The sequence below is a fragment of the Aptenodytes patagonicus genome, chromosome 9, assembly GCF_965638725.1.
Source record: "Aptenodytes patagonicus chromosome 9, bAptPat1.pri.cur, whole genome shotgun sequence".
NCBI classification, from domain to species: domain Eukaryota; kingdom Metazoa; phylum Chordata; class Aves; order Sphenisciformes; family Spheniscidae; genus Aptenodytes; species Aptenodytes patagonicus.
In genome coordinates this window covers 24,117,815-24,133,286 of record NC_134957.1, presented here as the reverse complement: position 1 = coordinate 24,133,286, position 15,472 = coordinate 24,117,815, and the positions used below count along the sequence as shown (strand labels likewise).

Below are 15,472 nucleotides of genomic sequence, written 5' to 3'. Positions count from 1 at the left end.
ATAGGGCGTTTTCTTTCCAGGGACTAGGGAAGGTTCAAAAGGAAAATGCAGGGGAGGCGTTGCTTTTTTTTCCTTGCTTGCTCATCCCTCTTTGCTGGGCAAAGGAACTGCGTGATATGGAAGGAAAATAATGTTTTCTTTCCCGCAGCACTGCCGTCTGTTCAGCTTGAGCCCGGTGGGGTGGATGTACCTGGCCTCTTCCTCGCCAAAGCGTGTGTTGGGAGCCACATGTCCCTCCACCTCAGGAGAATCGCAGTCTTTTCATAAGTTCCCCAGCGCTTGCTGTTGCTTCTAAAAAGCTAGTGGCACTGTCTGGCTTCAAGTGGCTTTTACATAATACAGACTGTCAGGCTAGATGAACATCATGGTCCCTTCTGGCCCTAAAATCTGTGAATCTAAAAATTAGAGGGCACCAGCACCTCATTGTTTCTGGCTGATTTAATCAGGGGAATAGCATGTTCTCTTTATCCTCTCATTTTTTTTCTCCCCCCTCCCGCATCATCTTTAACTGAAGATGAATTTGCCCTCCCCCTGTGCCCAAGCTTGGCTAATAGCATCAGAAGAGATCAGACGTCTTCAGCCTTGCTCTGGGATATTCTCCTCTCCGCTGCCCGCTTCCGGACTGATTCACGGCGGCTAATTGTTCGGCTGTCTGCACAGGCAGGACCAGAGGTGGTCAGGCTTGGAGGCGGCTGGACAACGTGCCTAGAAAACAGTGCCGAGCTCTCCCGGTTGTTTTAAAATTGCAACTAAATACTTCAGGCTCCAGATTCAGCTCTTCTGGTTTTGTGAACGTGTGTGTGTATCTAGAGAAAACACTTTCCGAGGAGGGGAAGGAAGGCGGGTAACTCCCCACCTTTTCTGGGGATGTGCGGGGGGAGCGGAAAGAGCAAAGCAGGGAGGAATTGCTGGCGACCTGCGGGGATTGCCGGGGATGAGGGTTCCCCCAAGGCAGAGATCTGCAACAGGCGCTGAGGACGAGCCGAGCAGGCTCAGCTGGAGTTGGGAACACGGGGATGCGCTGCTGCCATCTCAATGCCCGTATCTCGGTGCTATCAGCTGTCCCAGGCAGGAGATGTGCTGGCAGCCTCTAAAATAAGGGCAGAGAATGGGACTCCTGGGAGCTGCTTCTCTCCCCGTCCCTTCGGACGGGACCCCAAGGGCGTTCGAGGCGGTTAAAAGGTGGCGGATTTGAACCGGGAGGAGGAGTGAAACCAATTCAAAAGACCAGTTAAGAGGAGCTGGGATCAGTTGCAGGTAGCGGCTGGGAAGGGGCAGAGGCAGCGGTGCATGGGGCACAGCGTGAGCTGTCACAGCGCTGCGGGAGGGATGTTAAATCCTCCGTTCAGGGGCAGCCGCTCGCTCCCACAGACCCCGCGTGGGGAGAGATTATCAGAAATCTAACGGAGCCTCACACCTTCCTCTGACATGGCTCATATCATGGCTGTGCACCGTCAGGGGACCACATCCCTCTTCCACCAGCCAAAACCCCCCCCAAAACCTGCCGGAGGCTCTGTCCCAGACCCTTCCTTTGGGAGCGGCTCTAAACTTTTCTGCTTTGCAAATGCATTCGGGTTCCCAGCCCTCCTCTTCAGAGCTGCTGCGGTCAATAACTCACCAGGAGGCTGCTATTCTCCCTCCGCTTCCCACCCTCCCACTTGTCTCGGTATCTCTGCATTCATGCCTTTTTGGCCCTCCCTCGGCAGCGGGTGAGGAATAAAGCAGCGCTGGCTGAGCACGACGCAGGCTGCGCTAGGGATGCTGTGAGCCAGCGGAGGGAAGCCTGAATCACCGGCACCTCAAGGTGGGAGTGATAGATTTGGGCTGGGAGAAAGGGAGGACATCACACGTGCTTTTAGGAGTCAGGTGCTCGCAGCCGGCTGGCAGTCGCTGGGAACTGGGCAACTCAGATCCTTTCTGCGCCTTTAAAGACGGAGCTGAGAGCGATGTGGTGAAGAGGAGGGGCTCGTGGGAGCGCAGAGAGATGCAGCGTTAAGGCTCTGAGCTGTAGCCGAGGCTGAGGGATGCTGTCAGGGACTCGTTCCTCTCGGAGAAACTCCTCCTGGAGCAGCATCTCTGGTGGGAACCTATGGAGATGGAGAAGCGCTCAGCCTAGAAATGCCTAAAAATGAGCCTGGAAAGGCTCAGCTGGGTACCGTGCCGGGAGAGTAGAGTCACCGGCCCCTGCTGGGGAGCACTCCAGTGCTTCTGCTGGCATCAGCTGGGTGGGAGCCACCGAGGTCAGTGGGATCACCCTGGTTTACGCCCCTCTGTTAGGGCAGCAAGCGGCAGAGCTGGTTTTGTCACCCTTATTCAGGCTCCTTCTCCTCCCTTCGCCCCCCAGCCTGCTGTCACGCAGCCAGACCCTGCGCTTGCCCATCGGCAGCAAACACCAGCAACGCGTGGCCGAGCCTCGGGCAGCTACCCGCCCCGGGGGAGCGGGTTCCCACGCTGCTAGGGACGTGGCTGGGATGGGCGAGGGCTTGATGGCTTCAGCTTCACTTCTTGGAGGCAGGTTCTCAGCCCTCCCTGAGCTGGCAATGGTGTTTTGCTCATCTGGCCGACGCTACCAGAAAGGATGGGCGACCAACCTGGAAGTGTTGAGAGGAATAAAGAGAGGGTGGGAGCTCTGGTGGGTTCCATAGCCAATGTCCAGTGTCATCAGGGAGAGGCCTTGTGTCTTTGGGACTGTCAAACCAGGTCCAATTTATTTATGAATGGGGCCGAGGGGTATCACAAGGATCCTTGGTGCTCCTGAGCAGCAGTTGTTGCCTTAGAGAAAGCAGGACAAGGAGGGGAGCGCACAGCGACTCGGGGAAATGTCTGGGACAGAAGGTCCAGGTCCTATCTGGACCTGGGGTCTGAGGTTTTTGTCTCTGGGGGAATGGGATGTGTGCGGGCTGGTTCTGTGGATCTCTGCAGAAAAGCCCCTTTCCAGCCTCTCTGCCCTGAGCGTCTATTACAGGAGCTAATTCAGGTGTCAGTTTAGGCTTTTTGGTAGCGTCGGGGGTGGGCGGCATCTGGGCTCCTATTGATGCCTCCTGGGATGCGCAGGAAGAGGCGAGCCGGAGAGGCGCGTGAGAGGGGAGAAGGTGACTGCGCCCATTTCACAGCGGTTCACAGATCGAGCGATTCGCCCAAGGTGACGGAGCCCGATAGTCGATCCCGGCCCTTTGCAGCCAAACCCGCTGCGCTCCCCACGCAACCTGCCCGCGGCGTCAGACTGAACCGAACCCATCCCGCACCGCCGGGATCGGATGATACCCGCGACGCTGAGGCAGCGTGGACCCTGCGGCCCGGGGCCAGCAGCGCGGCCACCACGGGCGTCCCCCCGGGGAGGGGGGGGGGGAAGACGACGACGGGCCAGGGGGGCGGCGGGGCCCCAGGGCGGGCTGTCCCGGTGGGCGCAGGGGGGGAAGCGGAGGCCGAGGCAGACGGAAATGTGTAAATAGTGCCTGCTGCATCCCGCAGCCTCGGCGCTGCTCTCGGCTCCGTTGCAGTCATTATCTGGGGAGCGGATGCACAGGGCTCTATGGGGACCGCTAATGGGCCGATTCAATTTCAGCTGGATGACGCCACCGAGGTAAGCATTAAGAGCTCCAGCTCCGGGAAGGCGAGCGGCAGAGAGAGGGAGAGAGAGAGATGCTAACGGGCAGCAATAAATCCCTCCCTCCCTCCCATCCTCCACGCTGCCCCCATTCACAAGGAGCGCCGGGGACGAGCCTGCATTCACAAACCGGAGCCGGGCAGCCCTCCCGGGCTCTCCCTCGCCGCCCCCGCCGGCGGCCCGGCCCGGCCCCGCTCCCGCTCCCCGGGGCGCGGAGCACGGCCCGGTTGCGGGGCCGGCCGGCCGGGCGGTGCCCCGCGCCCATGCCCGCCGCCGGCCGCCCCTAGGCAGCCCCGCTCCGGGCCGGCCGCTGCCCCGGGGCTGGCCCCGGCCGGGCTCGGCGCTCCGCGGGCGGATGGACCGGCGGCGGCGGCGGCGGCGGGGTGAGTCCGCCCGGCGCGGTTGCGGGACGGGGAGGGGGACACGCGTGGGGCCGCGCGCGGCGGGGCTGCGGGACGGCGAGGGCACGGGCGCGGGGGGGAGCGCGGCGGGGCTGGGCACGGGCGGGCTGCGCGGGCAGCGGGGCCGCGGGACTGCGTGGGGGGGGTGTGTGTGTGCGTGTGTGTGCGTGTGTGTGTGTGTAGACACGCGTGGGCAGCGCGTGCCGAGGGGGCGGGGGTCCTGGGCACGCGTGGGCCGTTCGCCCAGGGGACGGGCGTCCCTGGACGTGCGCGGGCCGTGAGCGTGCCGTGGGGCTGGGGCTCCTGGGCACGCGCGTGCAGTGGGGATGGGGGTCCTGGACATGCGTGGGGTGTACGCGGTGGGGCTGGGGGCTAGGTGTGGGTCAGAGTCACGCGTGGGCTGTGCGCACAGCGGGGCTGGGGCGTCCTGAACACGGACGGGCTGCATGCGCGGCGGTGCTCGGAGGTCCTGGAAACGCGTGGGCTGTGCGCACGGTGGGGCTGGGGGCTGCGGGCCGGATCCGGATCCGAGCCACGCGTGGGCTGTGCTGCACGGAGGGCTGGGGGAGCCAGCACACGGCGGGGCTGCGCACGGGGGCTGCAGCCCGGATCCGGGCCACGCGTGGGCTGCGTGCAGAGTGGGGCTGGGGGATCAGCCTCCCGCCACCGCCCCGCTCCACCCCGCAGCACCCGGGACAGGGCGAGGGGGTCCCTCCGGAGGGAAAAAGCCCTTTTCTCCCACCTGGGTGCCCTGTGCGGCTCGTCCCCGGCTTGCAGCCACCTCCAGCCTGTAAATCATTTGCTTTTACGACCCCTCCTCTGGCCCATTATCACACGAACTTTATATGTTTGGGGCTGCTGGCGGCCATAAAGCTCGCCCGGTTTCCGGGGCTGGCATGCCCGCCTCGCAGGCAGGGTGTGAGGAGGAGGAGGCTGGGGACACGCTGCCTCGGTGCCCCCGAGATGGGCAGGTAGGCAGGGAGGGGTGCAGCAGTGCCTCGGGGACGGTCGGACCAGTGGGGGCCGGGATATGGACTGGTTGCAGCCCCAGGATCCGGCTGGAGCAGGGAGGGCTGTGAGCGAGTGGGGGGCACTGGCTCCCCTGGGGGGGGGGGGGGGGCAGAAGCAAGGTCCCAGCTCCGGTCATTCAGTCCCTCTTCCCCCCATCCCGCTGGACAGGAGGACCCACAGATCCTCTGGCTCATGTCCCCTTGGGTCCCAGAGGGACCTTTGCCTCCGCCCGGCCTGCAAATCTGGGTCCACATCTAACCCCTATGCCTGGGGATCGGGCGGCGTTTGGGCCCCGGTTCAGTGCTGGGGGTCCTCCCAGGACCTGTCTTGCCCGGGATGCTGTGTCCAAGCCCTGGACCCAGATCCTAAGCATCCGGGTGGCAACGCACTACATGGCCCGATTGCCAGCTCCTCTCTCTGCCTGCTGTCCCCGGGGCTCTGTTCCTCCTCGCAGTGTCCCCTGCGCATCTCCTTCTGCCTAAGCATGGCTCACAGGTCTCCTCATGTCTCCTGAGCTCCAGGTCTTGCACAGGGGATTGGGTATAGCTGTACTGGGTCTGCCCTTCAGCTGCTCTTTATCTCCCAGTTCCACTGCGTCCACTGCAGTGGGACCCTCCGCTGCCTCAGTCTCTCCCTTTGGGTCACACCTTGGTTCAAGCCCCACACGGGAACCTCACAAGAGTCTTGCTGGCTGAGTCCTGATGCCCAGGTACTGCCAAATCCCAGCGCACAGGTTAGAGGGGATGGACACCCAGATGTGAGCAGCTCCTCCCTGGGTGTAAATCAGCATCGTCCCCTGAGCAATCCCACCCCAAGATGGGATCTGGGTCATGAGGGACGTGGGAACCCACTGAGGCTGCTCTCTGCTCCTCTCTGCATTGTCCTAGCTGCAGGCTGAGATGTGTCATATCTCTTCAGGGGTCCAGGGGGCTTCAGGTCACCAGCCTGCGCTTTAGTAAGACCTTCCCAGGTGAGGAGCTCAGTGGCAGCGGGTAACGGCTCACAAGAGGGTGTTTTGCCTCTGTGGCCCGTTCTCACCCTGGCAGCGTGCTCACAAAACCTTCCCTGGGCCAGCCGTGCCCTCCTAATTCACCTTGATATTTCTGTTAAACAAATCGGTGTCCAAATCAATTGTGGGTGTCCTGGGAGAGCGACTCATGCACTGTCTGCGTCTCCCTGGACGGGGTGAGCATCTCACTTGAGATCGCATGGAGGGGGCGGCAGGTGGGCTCCGTGCGCAGGAAAAACCCCAATCTAAGCAGATCAGTTGCCTTTTCTTTCCGGGGAGGGGGATGGGAGAGACCAGATCTTGCTTGAACAGTCAAAGTAAGTTGCCTTTGCTTTTCCCTGCTCTTCAAGGTCAGCCTAGCTAATGAAAATCAATCTTCCCTCTGCCTCTCTCTGCTGCATGAGCAGATTCTACCTGTGGCCCCTCACCTACTTGAAAGCCTCCGCCGCCGGCGGCCGCCTGGCCTGCTGACCATGTGCAAGGCCGGTGGGGAGCTTCCTATTGAAACAGAGTCTTCCTGCGGGCCCGGGCACCGTGACAATATCTGTGTCACTGAGGGATCACTCACTTGATCTGCCAGAGGAGAATGGCTTTGTCCCGGGGAAGTTGGCCGTGCACGGAAAGCACGTATCCAATATTGAGATCTGGGCTGGAAGTGCTGGGGAAAAGCTCTTCGCTGGGATCTGGCATGCAACAAATGGCTTGGGTCCTCTGTGCGCTCCTGGGCAGCCCCGTTTTGCGGGCAGCAGAAGTGGGAAGTTTCTCTCTCCCTCCCTCCTAAGGGCCAAGACCTGGCTCCGTTGCAGACTCACTCCTGCCTGCCCCCTCTCCTCGCCCAGCCCCAGCCCCAGCCCCATGGAGGTTTCACCCAGACGCCAGCGCAAGGTCTGGCAGCCCGAGGTTCTGGCGATGGTGCTGATGCCATGAGGTCAAACCTGCTGGGAGGGGAGTTGTGGGACACGGGGGTCCTCCCTGCCCCAGCCCACAGCCCTCGGATGGCCCTGACCTTCCCTCTGGGTAACGCAGGCGCCGCTGCCAGCGCTGCGGACTCGGGAAGTGCCATTTCCCGAGAACAACAGCAAACAGCATGGCAGCCTCGGTGCAAGGAGCAAGACGGGGCTTGCCTGCTGCGAAGTCTGCTTTCCCTGCTTCACCCTGTGTTTGTGCCGGGGTTGAAGAGAAACCTGCCCTTCTCGGTCTTCGTGACGGGGATAAATTGGTTCCTGGGCTGTCGCTGGGTTGCGCATGGGAAAACAGGATGCTGCAGTGGGAACCGCCAGGACTCGGGGAGTCTGTGGGCTTGGCCTGTCCCTGGCCAAGTGTGTGTCTCGTTAGTTGCAATTTGTTGCTGATGCTGCCAGGAATTAAATGTGTTCAGATCCCTTCCATCCCCGTGCCCCCGCCGTGTACAGGGTACGGCACCGGGAGGCTGCTCGGGGTGTGCTGGGAAGCCCCAAAACAGAGTCTCCTGCTCTGGAGGAGAGGCCGTTCCCAGTTCTGTCACTGGCTCTGGATAAGTCACGGCTTTGAGTTTCCCCTCCTCTAGAGAGGGACAGCACTTTCCCCCGGGGAAGGAGAGGGAGGACAGACGGGGTCCATCGGTGCTGGCAAGGGATGGGAAACGCTCTGGAAGGACACGAAAAGCTCAAAAGCACAGGGAGATGCTGTGCCTCCCTGTTTCAAGGGACAGATCTTATGGCCCTTGCCTTTTGGACATCTCCAGCTTAAGTATCCCCGGGCACAGAAGTACTTTGAGTCCGGTTGTTGGAAATAACTTCATTAGGAGTTCTCCAGCAGGTCTTTGCTTCCTGGTTTGTATGGATGGATCCATTACAAAATGTAACACAAATGTTTTCTCTGTCTTCCTGCCCCATCCTTTAGGATTTTTAGATGTGCCCTGATGCCGCAGGGTCTCCTCGCTCCTGGAAATGCAGCTCTCTTCCAGTGTGGCTGAACTCAGTTGTGACGAGACGATGGACCCACCCGCTGAGGACTTCCAGCAGGTCCTGTCCATTGACCAAATCCGCTCCATCCGTGCCAGCAACAACTACGTGGAGAGACCGGCTGTCTGCTTCCAGCAAGCCCGCTCCAACCCATCCCTGTCCCAGCCACCACACAAGCAAGAGTGGTCCCAGGACCGCCTGGTGTCTTCCACCTTCCAGGACCTGCACCGCAGCCACAGCCAACAGCACCAGATGCCACCTTTGCAGCAACACATGAGCCATTCCAGCACGGCCAGCTCCGTCTCCCAAAGCACCACCGCCTCCGACCAGCGCCTCCTGAGCAGCCTCACGCCCTCCCACTCCGGGCACTCCCTCATCCGGACGCAGCCCCGGGCCGGCGAGTTGAAACTGGAGGAATCGCCGCTGAAGGGGGTGGCGGAGAAGCCCACCCTCCACACCGGCCACCTCTTCATCTGCGAGGAGTGCGGGCGATGCAAGTGCGCCCGCTGCACGGCCGCCCGCAGCCTGCCCTCCTGCTGGCTCTGCAACCAGCGCTGCCTCTGCTCCCCCGAGAGCCTCCTCGACTACGGGACTTGCCTCTGCTGCGTCAAGGGTCTCTTCTACCACTGCTCCACCGACGATGAGGACACCTGCGCCGACGACCCCTGCTCCTGCGGGCCGGGGTCCTGCTGTGCCCGCTGGGCTGCCATGAGCTTCCTCTCTCTCCTCATGCCCTGCCTCTGCTGCTACTTTCCTACCCTGGGGTGCCTCAAACTTTGCCAGCGGGGTTATGATGGCCTGAAACGACCCGGCTGCCGCTGCCAGAGCCACACCAATACAGTCTGCAGAAAGATCTCCTCCTCCAGCGGCACGCCTTTCCCCAAGACGCTGGATAAGCCGGTATGACCCTCCCGGGGAGGAGAAGCAGGCTTTACTCCTCTTCTTCCTCCTCCTCCTCCTCTCCCCTCCATCCCCCTCCTCCTTCGGCTCCCTCCGCTCTGCAGCACTCCCCGCTACCCACCATCACCTCCCGGGAATGAGACGGGTGAACTGGGTGTCCCCCAGCCTCTGGGAGCACGAAGGCGGCTGGGTGGCCAGGGAAGCTGGCACCAAGCTGGTGGGAAACGGTGGTTTTGCACACGCGGGCGAGGGACCAGGAGAGGCAGAGAGAGCTGCGGGTGCCCTCCCCGGCCATGCCCCCGCGGGGAAGGGTGACCCAGGGGGTCCTCGGGACTCTGGTCTCAGAGGGTTTTAGGAGCTGCCGTTGCCCCATGGTGTGGTCCTTCCCGATGGGGGGAAGAGGCAGGTCGACGCATCCCCTGTGCAAGAGTCCTCCGGGAGCCAGACCTCCTTCTCTCTCTCTTTATCTCTCTCCAGCACTTTTCATGGGTGGCCTCTCTCCTCTCATGTGGCCGTAGGTCTGCTTTCCCCAAGGGGCTGGGGTGCCGTGGGGTCCCGCTGGTGGCAGTGGCTTCCCTCTGGGCTTGGAAGCCGCTGGGAGAAGCAAGCGAGCTTCAAAATGAGGTGGCACCGTATTTTTCTGTCTCAAAGAGGAAGGGAAGGTGTGGGAAGCTTTAGAAACCTTCTGGCAGGGGAAGGAGCTATCGGAGGCAGCCCAGCCCACTCGCTTCTGCCCGACTGCAGCAAGGGAAAGGTCCCCTCTGGGATTTGGCTGAGAACAAGAAGCTGGTTTGAAATTGCCATTCATTTCTCAATGCCTTGAAGGGCTGCCTCCAGAGCGCAAACCCTGGCGGGATGGGAGCTGCCGCCCAGCTCCAGCCCACCACCGAGCAGATGCCACAGGCACCGGCTCCGTGCTCGAGCCCTGAGAGCCCCTATCTGGTACCTTCCACCAGCACTGAATTAACTTTAGAAAAAATACCCCAAACCCAGCTGTCAACAGCTGCCACTCGCATTGCTCTCCCTGTCGATCAGCACCAATGCTGGGGGACTCCCCAGCGGGGACTTCTGCAGCTCCTGCTTTGGGCTGGAGGGAAACAGAGAGCAGAAGGGGGTGTCGAAAGACGGGAGCCCGACCTTCCCTCCCTGCAGAAGTTGCCTTTGAGTCCTCGCCTTGCTTTCCTTGGCCCACCGGCGTGTCACACCAACACCAGCGTCACGCCGGCAGGCAAACCCTGCTGGCACTTGCTAAGGGTATTCTGCAACGGCGGCTGCCTGCGGCAAACCGGAGATGGGTCTGAACCAAGCCCTGGGGCTGGGCCGTCTGCAGACCAGAAGGAAACCTGAATCGGGGTCAGTGCTTCACGGTTTACTTGCTGTGATGATAATAAGCCCAACCCGTCGCTGCAGCTGGGGGGAGCTCCTCCTGGTCATGGACTCAGCCCCATCTCCGCTTGCAAACGCGTGGCGCCAGCTCTCAGTTGTGACCCCGCTGACATCGGCCGATCGGTCGGGGGAGTTTGGGGCTGGGATGACGTCCCAGTGCTCGGCTCTGCCTGCCTGTCCCTCCTCCGAGGTGTGTGGGTGCAGAGGGAAGCGAATGGTTCCCCTGGAGAAATCTATGCGACATGTACCTTGGCTTCCTCTAAGACCCCGCCATCCAGGGCGCATCCATCGCCTTCCCTCAGCCACCTCTTTACGTAGAGTTCTGTGGATCTATTTTTGTATATATAAATATAACGTTAGGATGGCTAGGTCTATTACTAATAATATTCATGATACTGCTGTGAATGGTGCCAGATGCAAGGTTTGGCTTCCTGGTACACTTGCACATGCTGGAAGGTGACTTCCCAGTCTGTTTATTGCTAATCCTAGACCTTTAGTTCCTAGGTAGTCGGGAGAGGGGGAAAGGGAGGTTTACAGATTGTCCTGGGGGGGGGGTCTGCTTTGCAGAGAGAGGGTAAGATTTAGTGCTGGCTGTGGGGTGAGACAGGAGGTAGACTCTCACGATGGGATTCCTCTTTCCATACATTTGCTATCTAAAAACCGTGGCTGATCCAAGCTCCCTCTGTTGCAGAGAAAAGCGATTCCACAGAGTGATTCATCCCGCTTGAAAACATTATTCATTAAATTATGTTCTGGCGGTGCCTGTCTCCCTTGACCCAAATGGGACCCAAAGACTGAACTCGCGGTTCCCTGTGGAAGGGGAGATGAATCCCATCCTTGGTGTGAAGTTTGTGCCTGGGTCATGTTACGGACATGACCGAAATCCTCACCCTGATTTCACCTAGAGCCTGAGGGGGGATGTTGAAAGATGCTTCCTCTGGCCAAAGACGGAGAGCCCACTTCCATAAGCTGTGGGGAATTCAGGATGATGCTCTGGGTTACAGTGAGGATCTCCTGGCATTAAGAAGGGAGAGGGCCGCGCCTGTGCAGTTTGCACATCCTCTGAGGCCAGCCCTGGACTCTGAAATCATTTGGGTTTTAAGGCAATGACCTTCTCGGAGGATGCCCTGTAGGTGTGTGTACCCCCATAAGATCAGTCCATGTCTCTGTGGCAGCAGTTATAAAATATATTGCAAACATATTTATCCGTATGCCAATAATTGCTCGGCTCCCTACTTCCAAGCGACATTTTGGGGAGAGACTTCCACCAAGAGGCACCCTTCCTTTTGAATGCTTGGTTCACCTTTGTATTGGTGCTGATTAAACTCCTCTTCCTAAAAAATGTAAAACTTTGTTAGGGAAAAAAGGTCCCTTTTTCACTGAGGATTTGAGGAAGTGTCTCACTTGAATGAGAATGTGAAATAGTTCATTGAAACTTTTTAAAGAAAACTAATGAACAGAATTTTCCAACTTGCTCTACTTTGATTTTTTTTTTTTTTCCTCCTCCTTTTTAAATGGATCCTACTTGTAAATTTAGTTACCACCTCTGTATCTTTGCAATTCATTGCTTCCTCTCCTGATGGCGGAATGACTCAACATGTGAAGCTTCATCATTTTCACGGCCTCCGAAGTCATGCAAGCACGGGGTGACCTCCCCCAGGTGCTGGAGCTGTAGGATGAGAAGATGGCTGTCCACGTATCAGCTCCCCAGAGCCAGTTTTGCTTGGCACTAGCACGGCGAGGCGGAGCCCTGCACTACTATTGCAGCATATTTACCTTCAGTAATTGGTAGGAGGCCAGGACGCCTGCCAGTAGCCTTCTGCCTAATGGGATTTTTCTGGGTCAGTGCGGAAGTCCCATTTCTACCAGGGAATCGTGCCATAGTCCGGGTGCAGGGCTGAGGAGTCCGTCCAGGTCTCTGGAATGTCTCATCTCCAAGAAATGGCAAACCTGCGAGATACATTTTACGAAATGTGGGATGCGTAGAAGGGAATTGGGAACTGAGGGCTCTCAGACCAGCGCAGGGCTTTGGTTTGACTGTGTTGAGGGCAAAATGCAAAGCCACATCCAGGCCTTGCAGCTGCATGGGCTAGAGAAGTTTAGAGCTGTTGGCCCCTACCCTGCTCGTAGGGGCAGGTGGCTCCACGTGGGGTTACTGCTTCCCACTCCGTCTGGCTGGGCCTCCCATTCCTTGCTCTCAGCAGAAAGGACAGGTCGGGATTTGCCAAAAGTTCTCCAAGGAGGCCAGCTCTGGTTCACTGAGCTCATCTGGTGTCAGGAAGGCTGTGGGTAGCCTCTGATCGTGTTTTTTCCTGACCTGTTCCTAACATCTTCAGACCAGATCCATCCTGCTCCCTCCCCATCTCCGGCTGCCAGATAGTTTGGTTTCCCTGCAGAGAGGACTCCAATTTTGGTTGGGGTTGTGAGCCCCTTTCCTGCCCCACCCTGTAATGAGTCAGAGAACATCTGCTCCAGATGTTTGTTTGCAGCTGCTTGTCCTGGCAGTTTGGGTTTCTCTCTGTCCTGACGTGTCTTTTTTGGTTTTCTTATGGGAGAGTCACATGTTGAGTCCTCTGTTTTCCCTGCGCCCCTGTGATTTGACAAGGATGGATCCGCTTTGCGAGGGAACATTTCTCCACGTTGTGTGTCTCTGCCGGTTGTGGGCTCCTTTGCCAGGAAACGTTCAGGGCTGTAGGGCAGATTTAGACAGGGAAAGAGAGACTCAGGTGCCAAAGGAGCAGGAGGCAGGAGCTACTGAGCAGGACCTGAGCTCCCCCTGCTCTGCTCCCCATGCAGGAGACTCCTCTTCCTACCCAGACCTCCAAAGCTCCATCCATGCAAGAGCTCCTGCTGGTGCTTGCTTTCTCCAAGGCTTCCCTTGGCCCCGCTCCCCTCCGTCCCTACTGGCAGACGTGTGATCAGTCCCAGCACTGCTGAGGAGGGGTCACTGGGGACCAAGGTGGAGTCTCCCTCCCATCCCAGCTCCCCAACCTTCCTGGTGGAAGGGCGAAAGTGGTCCTTGGGCTGCTGTCCACCCATCCCTGAGAAACATCAGTGCCAGCCAAGTATCTCAAAGAATAGGGAGGAAGCTCTTTGGGACTATACTCTCAGATTCCCATAAAATCCCATGGAGTTCGCTCTTCCCCATCCCCATGTGTGAACCCAAAGACCGGCGGGCAAGTGTCATCGACCAAAAGATGCCAAAGCACAGAATAACCGTTTATGAACGGCTGCTTTAGTGCAATAAAGAGGGATGAGCAGAGGGGTGAGAGGAGCTGCTGCAAGGTTTGCACGACTGGACTGCACAGGGAAGGAGCACACCATGCCCCAAACTTGCTGTTTCCAGCACCCGCTTCGTTAGTTTGCTCTCTGTCTCTGGCCCTTGGGTGTTTCGAGGCTAGAGAAAGCTGGGAGGTCTTCAGATATTGGAAGGTCTAACTTTTTGTGATCAGCATGTGAGGAAAGTAGGTAAGGGATGTACCCCCCACCCCAAAGCCCATTCTTGGTCTTTAATAGGATCCAGTTCAGCCTTGTCTCCTTCAAGGAGCCCACACCTGCGGGATGCTTGCAGCAGCTGGAGGCTGCTGGATGGCATCTGGTCCATGTGGGCCAAACCAGAGCTGTGATCTCTTTGGGCTCAGCCTGCTTCGGGGTATTTCTCAGTGAGCGCCGGGATCTCTTGCAAACTCTTTCTCCCGGAGTGCAGGTTGGGAGCTTGCGCAGGTGAGATCTGTTGTCCTGCTCGGGGTGATGTTGCAGAAGAATCCCCTGAGGGCATAAGCCAGGGAGGCTGAACGGTCCCCTTGCAGGGGGACTGCAGGCAGGAGGGACGTTGGATGGATGGGAAGAGATCACACGCCTCTGTGGGGCAGAGCGAATGTGCGAGCGCCGGGCGAGGGGAAGCGGGGCGAGGTCTCTCGCTGGGTCTCCCTCCTGCTGCACCTTCCTGCAGCACCCCAAAGGGCTTCAGAGTGAGCAGGACCAAACCCACCCTGGTGAGCTGGCCTGGGCATTGGGAGAGGAGGTTTCTCACACCCTCTGTCCCAACGGCAGCATCAGCCGAGAGGTGTGTGGTCATCCTGGAGCCGGCACGGCCAGTCCCCGCCTTGCCCGTGCTGCCGCCCTGCCCCAGCGGAGCCCCTTTCCCCCTTCCCCTCCCTTTCCCCTCTGCCCGTCCTTTCCCGGCGGTTCCCTCAGGCCTTTGCGATGCTCTGCGGACAGGCAGCGGCTCCGCAGCCTCCTGCCTCCCCAGGTGTCCTCAGCACAAAGTTCTCCTTAGAAGACGGATCACCCTTGGCTTCAAAGGAGAGTCTCGTACCAAGAACCCAAGCCTCTAATTCTCCATTTAATTGGTACAAAGGCATTCTGTACAGTGTATAAAGAGATCCCTCCCCCGGCTGTCTTTATTTGGGTTCCTTTCTATAAGGTATAATATATGTTTATAACCTGATGGCTGTTTTTTGACAATACTCTTGTACCTTTTAAGGGAAAAAAATAAAAAAAACCAAAGTATTTATTTGAAAAGTTTATTTTAAAGATAAGAAAAAAAAATAACCTATTTATTTTAATGCACCCTCTTCTGTTTGGTTTTCTTCTCTTGCAAAGCTAATAACTGTTACTGAACCACTGCTGAGATGAAAGAAGTAATTCTATGGGTGGCTTCACAAGCCCACTTAGAGCAACTATTCAATAAAAATATATATTAATTTTGAACGCGGTCTCATTCTTGTCTTCGTGATGGCTGGGGCATGACTCAGACTCCTGCTTCGGCAGGGCTCTTACTGGCTGCGGGGTGCTGGGCGGCTGGGCTTGCGCTGGCATGGAGCGAGTGTTGGGGGGGATCATTTTTAACTCCATGAGATCTCCCCTGGCAGCCTGATGCTTAAAGAAAACCTCAAAAATCTCACTGTCTGCTTCCCTGCTCCGACTGTCCCAGACCCTTGAGGAAGGGTAGGCTCCTGCAGCAAAGGGCAGGAGCAAATAGGGAGGGACTGAGGTAAGAAATCCCTGAGAGTTGGGGGATTTCAGTCACTCCACAGAGATTCCAACACATTCCCAAGGCCTTTTCTACCGCCAGAAGAGATGGGGTGATGCCACAGGGCAATGGACATCTTCTGCAGGAGGAGCTGCAGTTTGGACACGGCTGTCTCGTCCCATCAGCTGCAGAAGGCACCTCGGTGATGTGTTTAGCCCCAAAAGGATGAATCTGGGCCAC

At 58.5% G+C, this 15,472-nt stretch overlaps 1 protein-coding gene across 3 annotated transcripts; it reads left to right on the top strand.

Moving 5' to 3' along the window:
* The first annotated feature begins 1,779 nt into the window (after positions 1-1,779).
* On the top strand, positions 1,780-14,962 carry SPRY3 (sprouty RTK signaling antagonist 3). Of its 3 annotated transcripts, none has more exons than XM_076347520.1 (2): positions 1,780-1,804; positions 7,910-14,962. In XM_076347520.1, exon 2 carries the CDS (start codon positions 7,957-7,959, stop codon positions 8,875-8,877), a length of 921 nt encoding a protein of 306 aa, XP_076203635.1. In that variant the 5' UTR covers positions 1,780-1,804; positions 7,910-7,956; the 3' UTR covers positions 8,878-14,962. The 3 variants fall into 3 exon arrangements, with proteins under 3 accessions (XP_076203635.1, XP_076203632.1, XP_076203634.1); XM_076347517.1 differs by lacking the exon at positions 1,780-1,804 and adding an exon at positions 3,523-3,583; XM_076347519.1 differs by lacking the exon at positions 1,780-1,804 and adding an exon at positions 3,958-3,990.
* Positions 14,963-15,472: the final 510 nt, after the last annotated feature.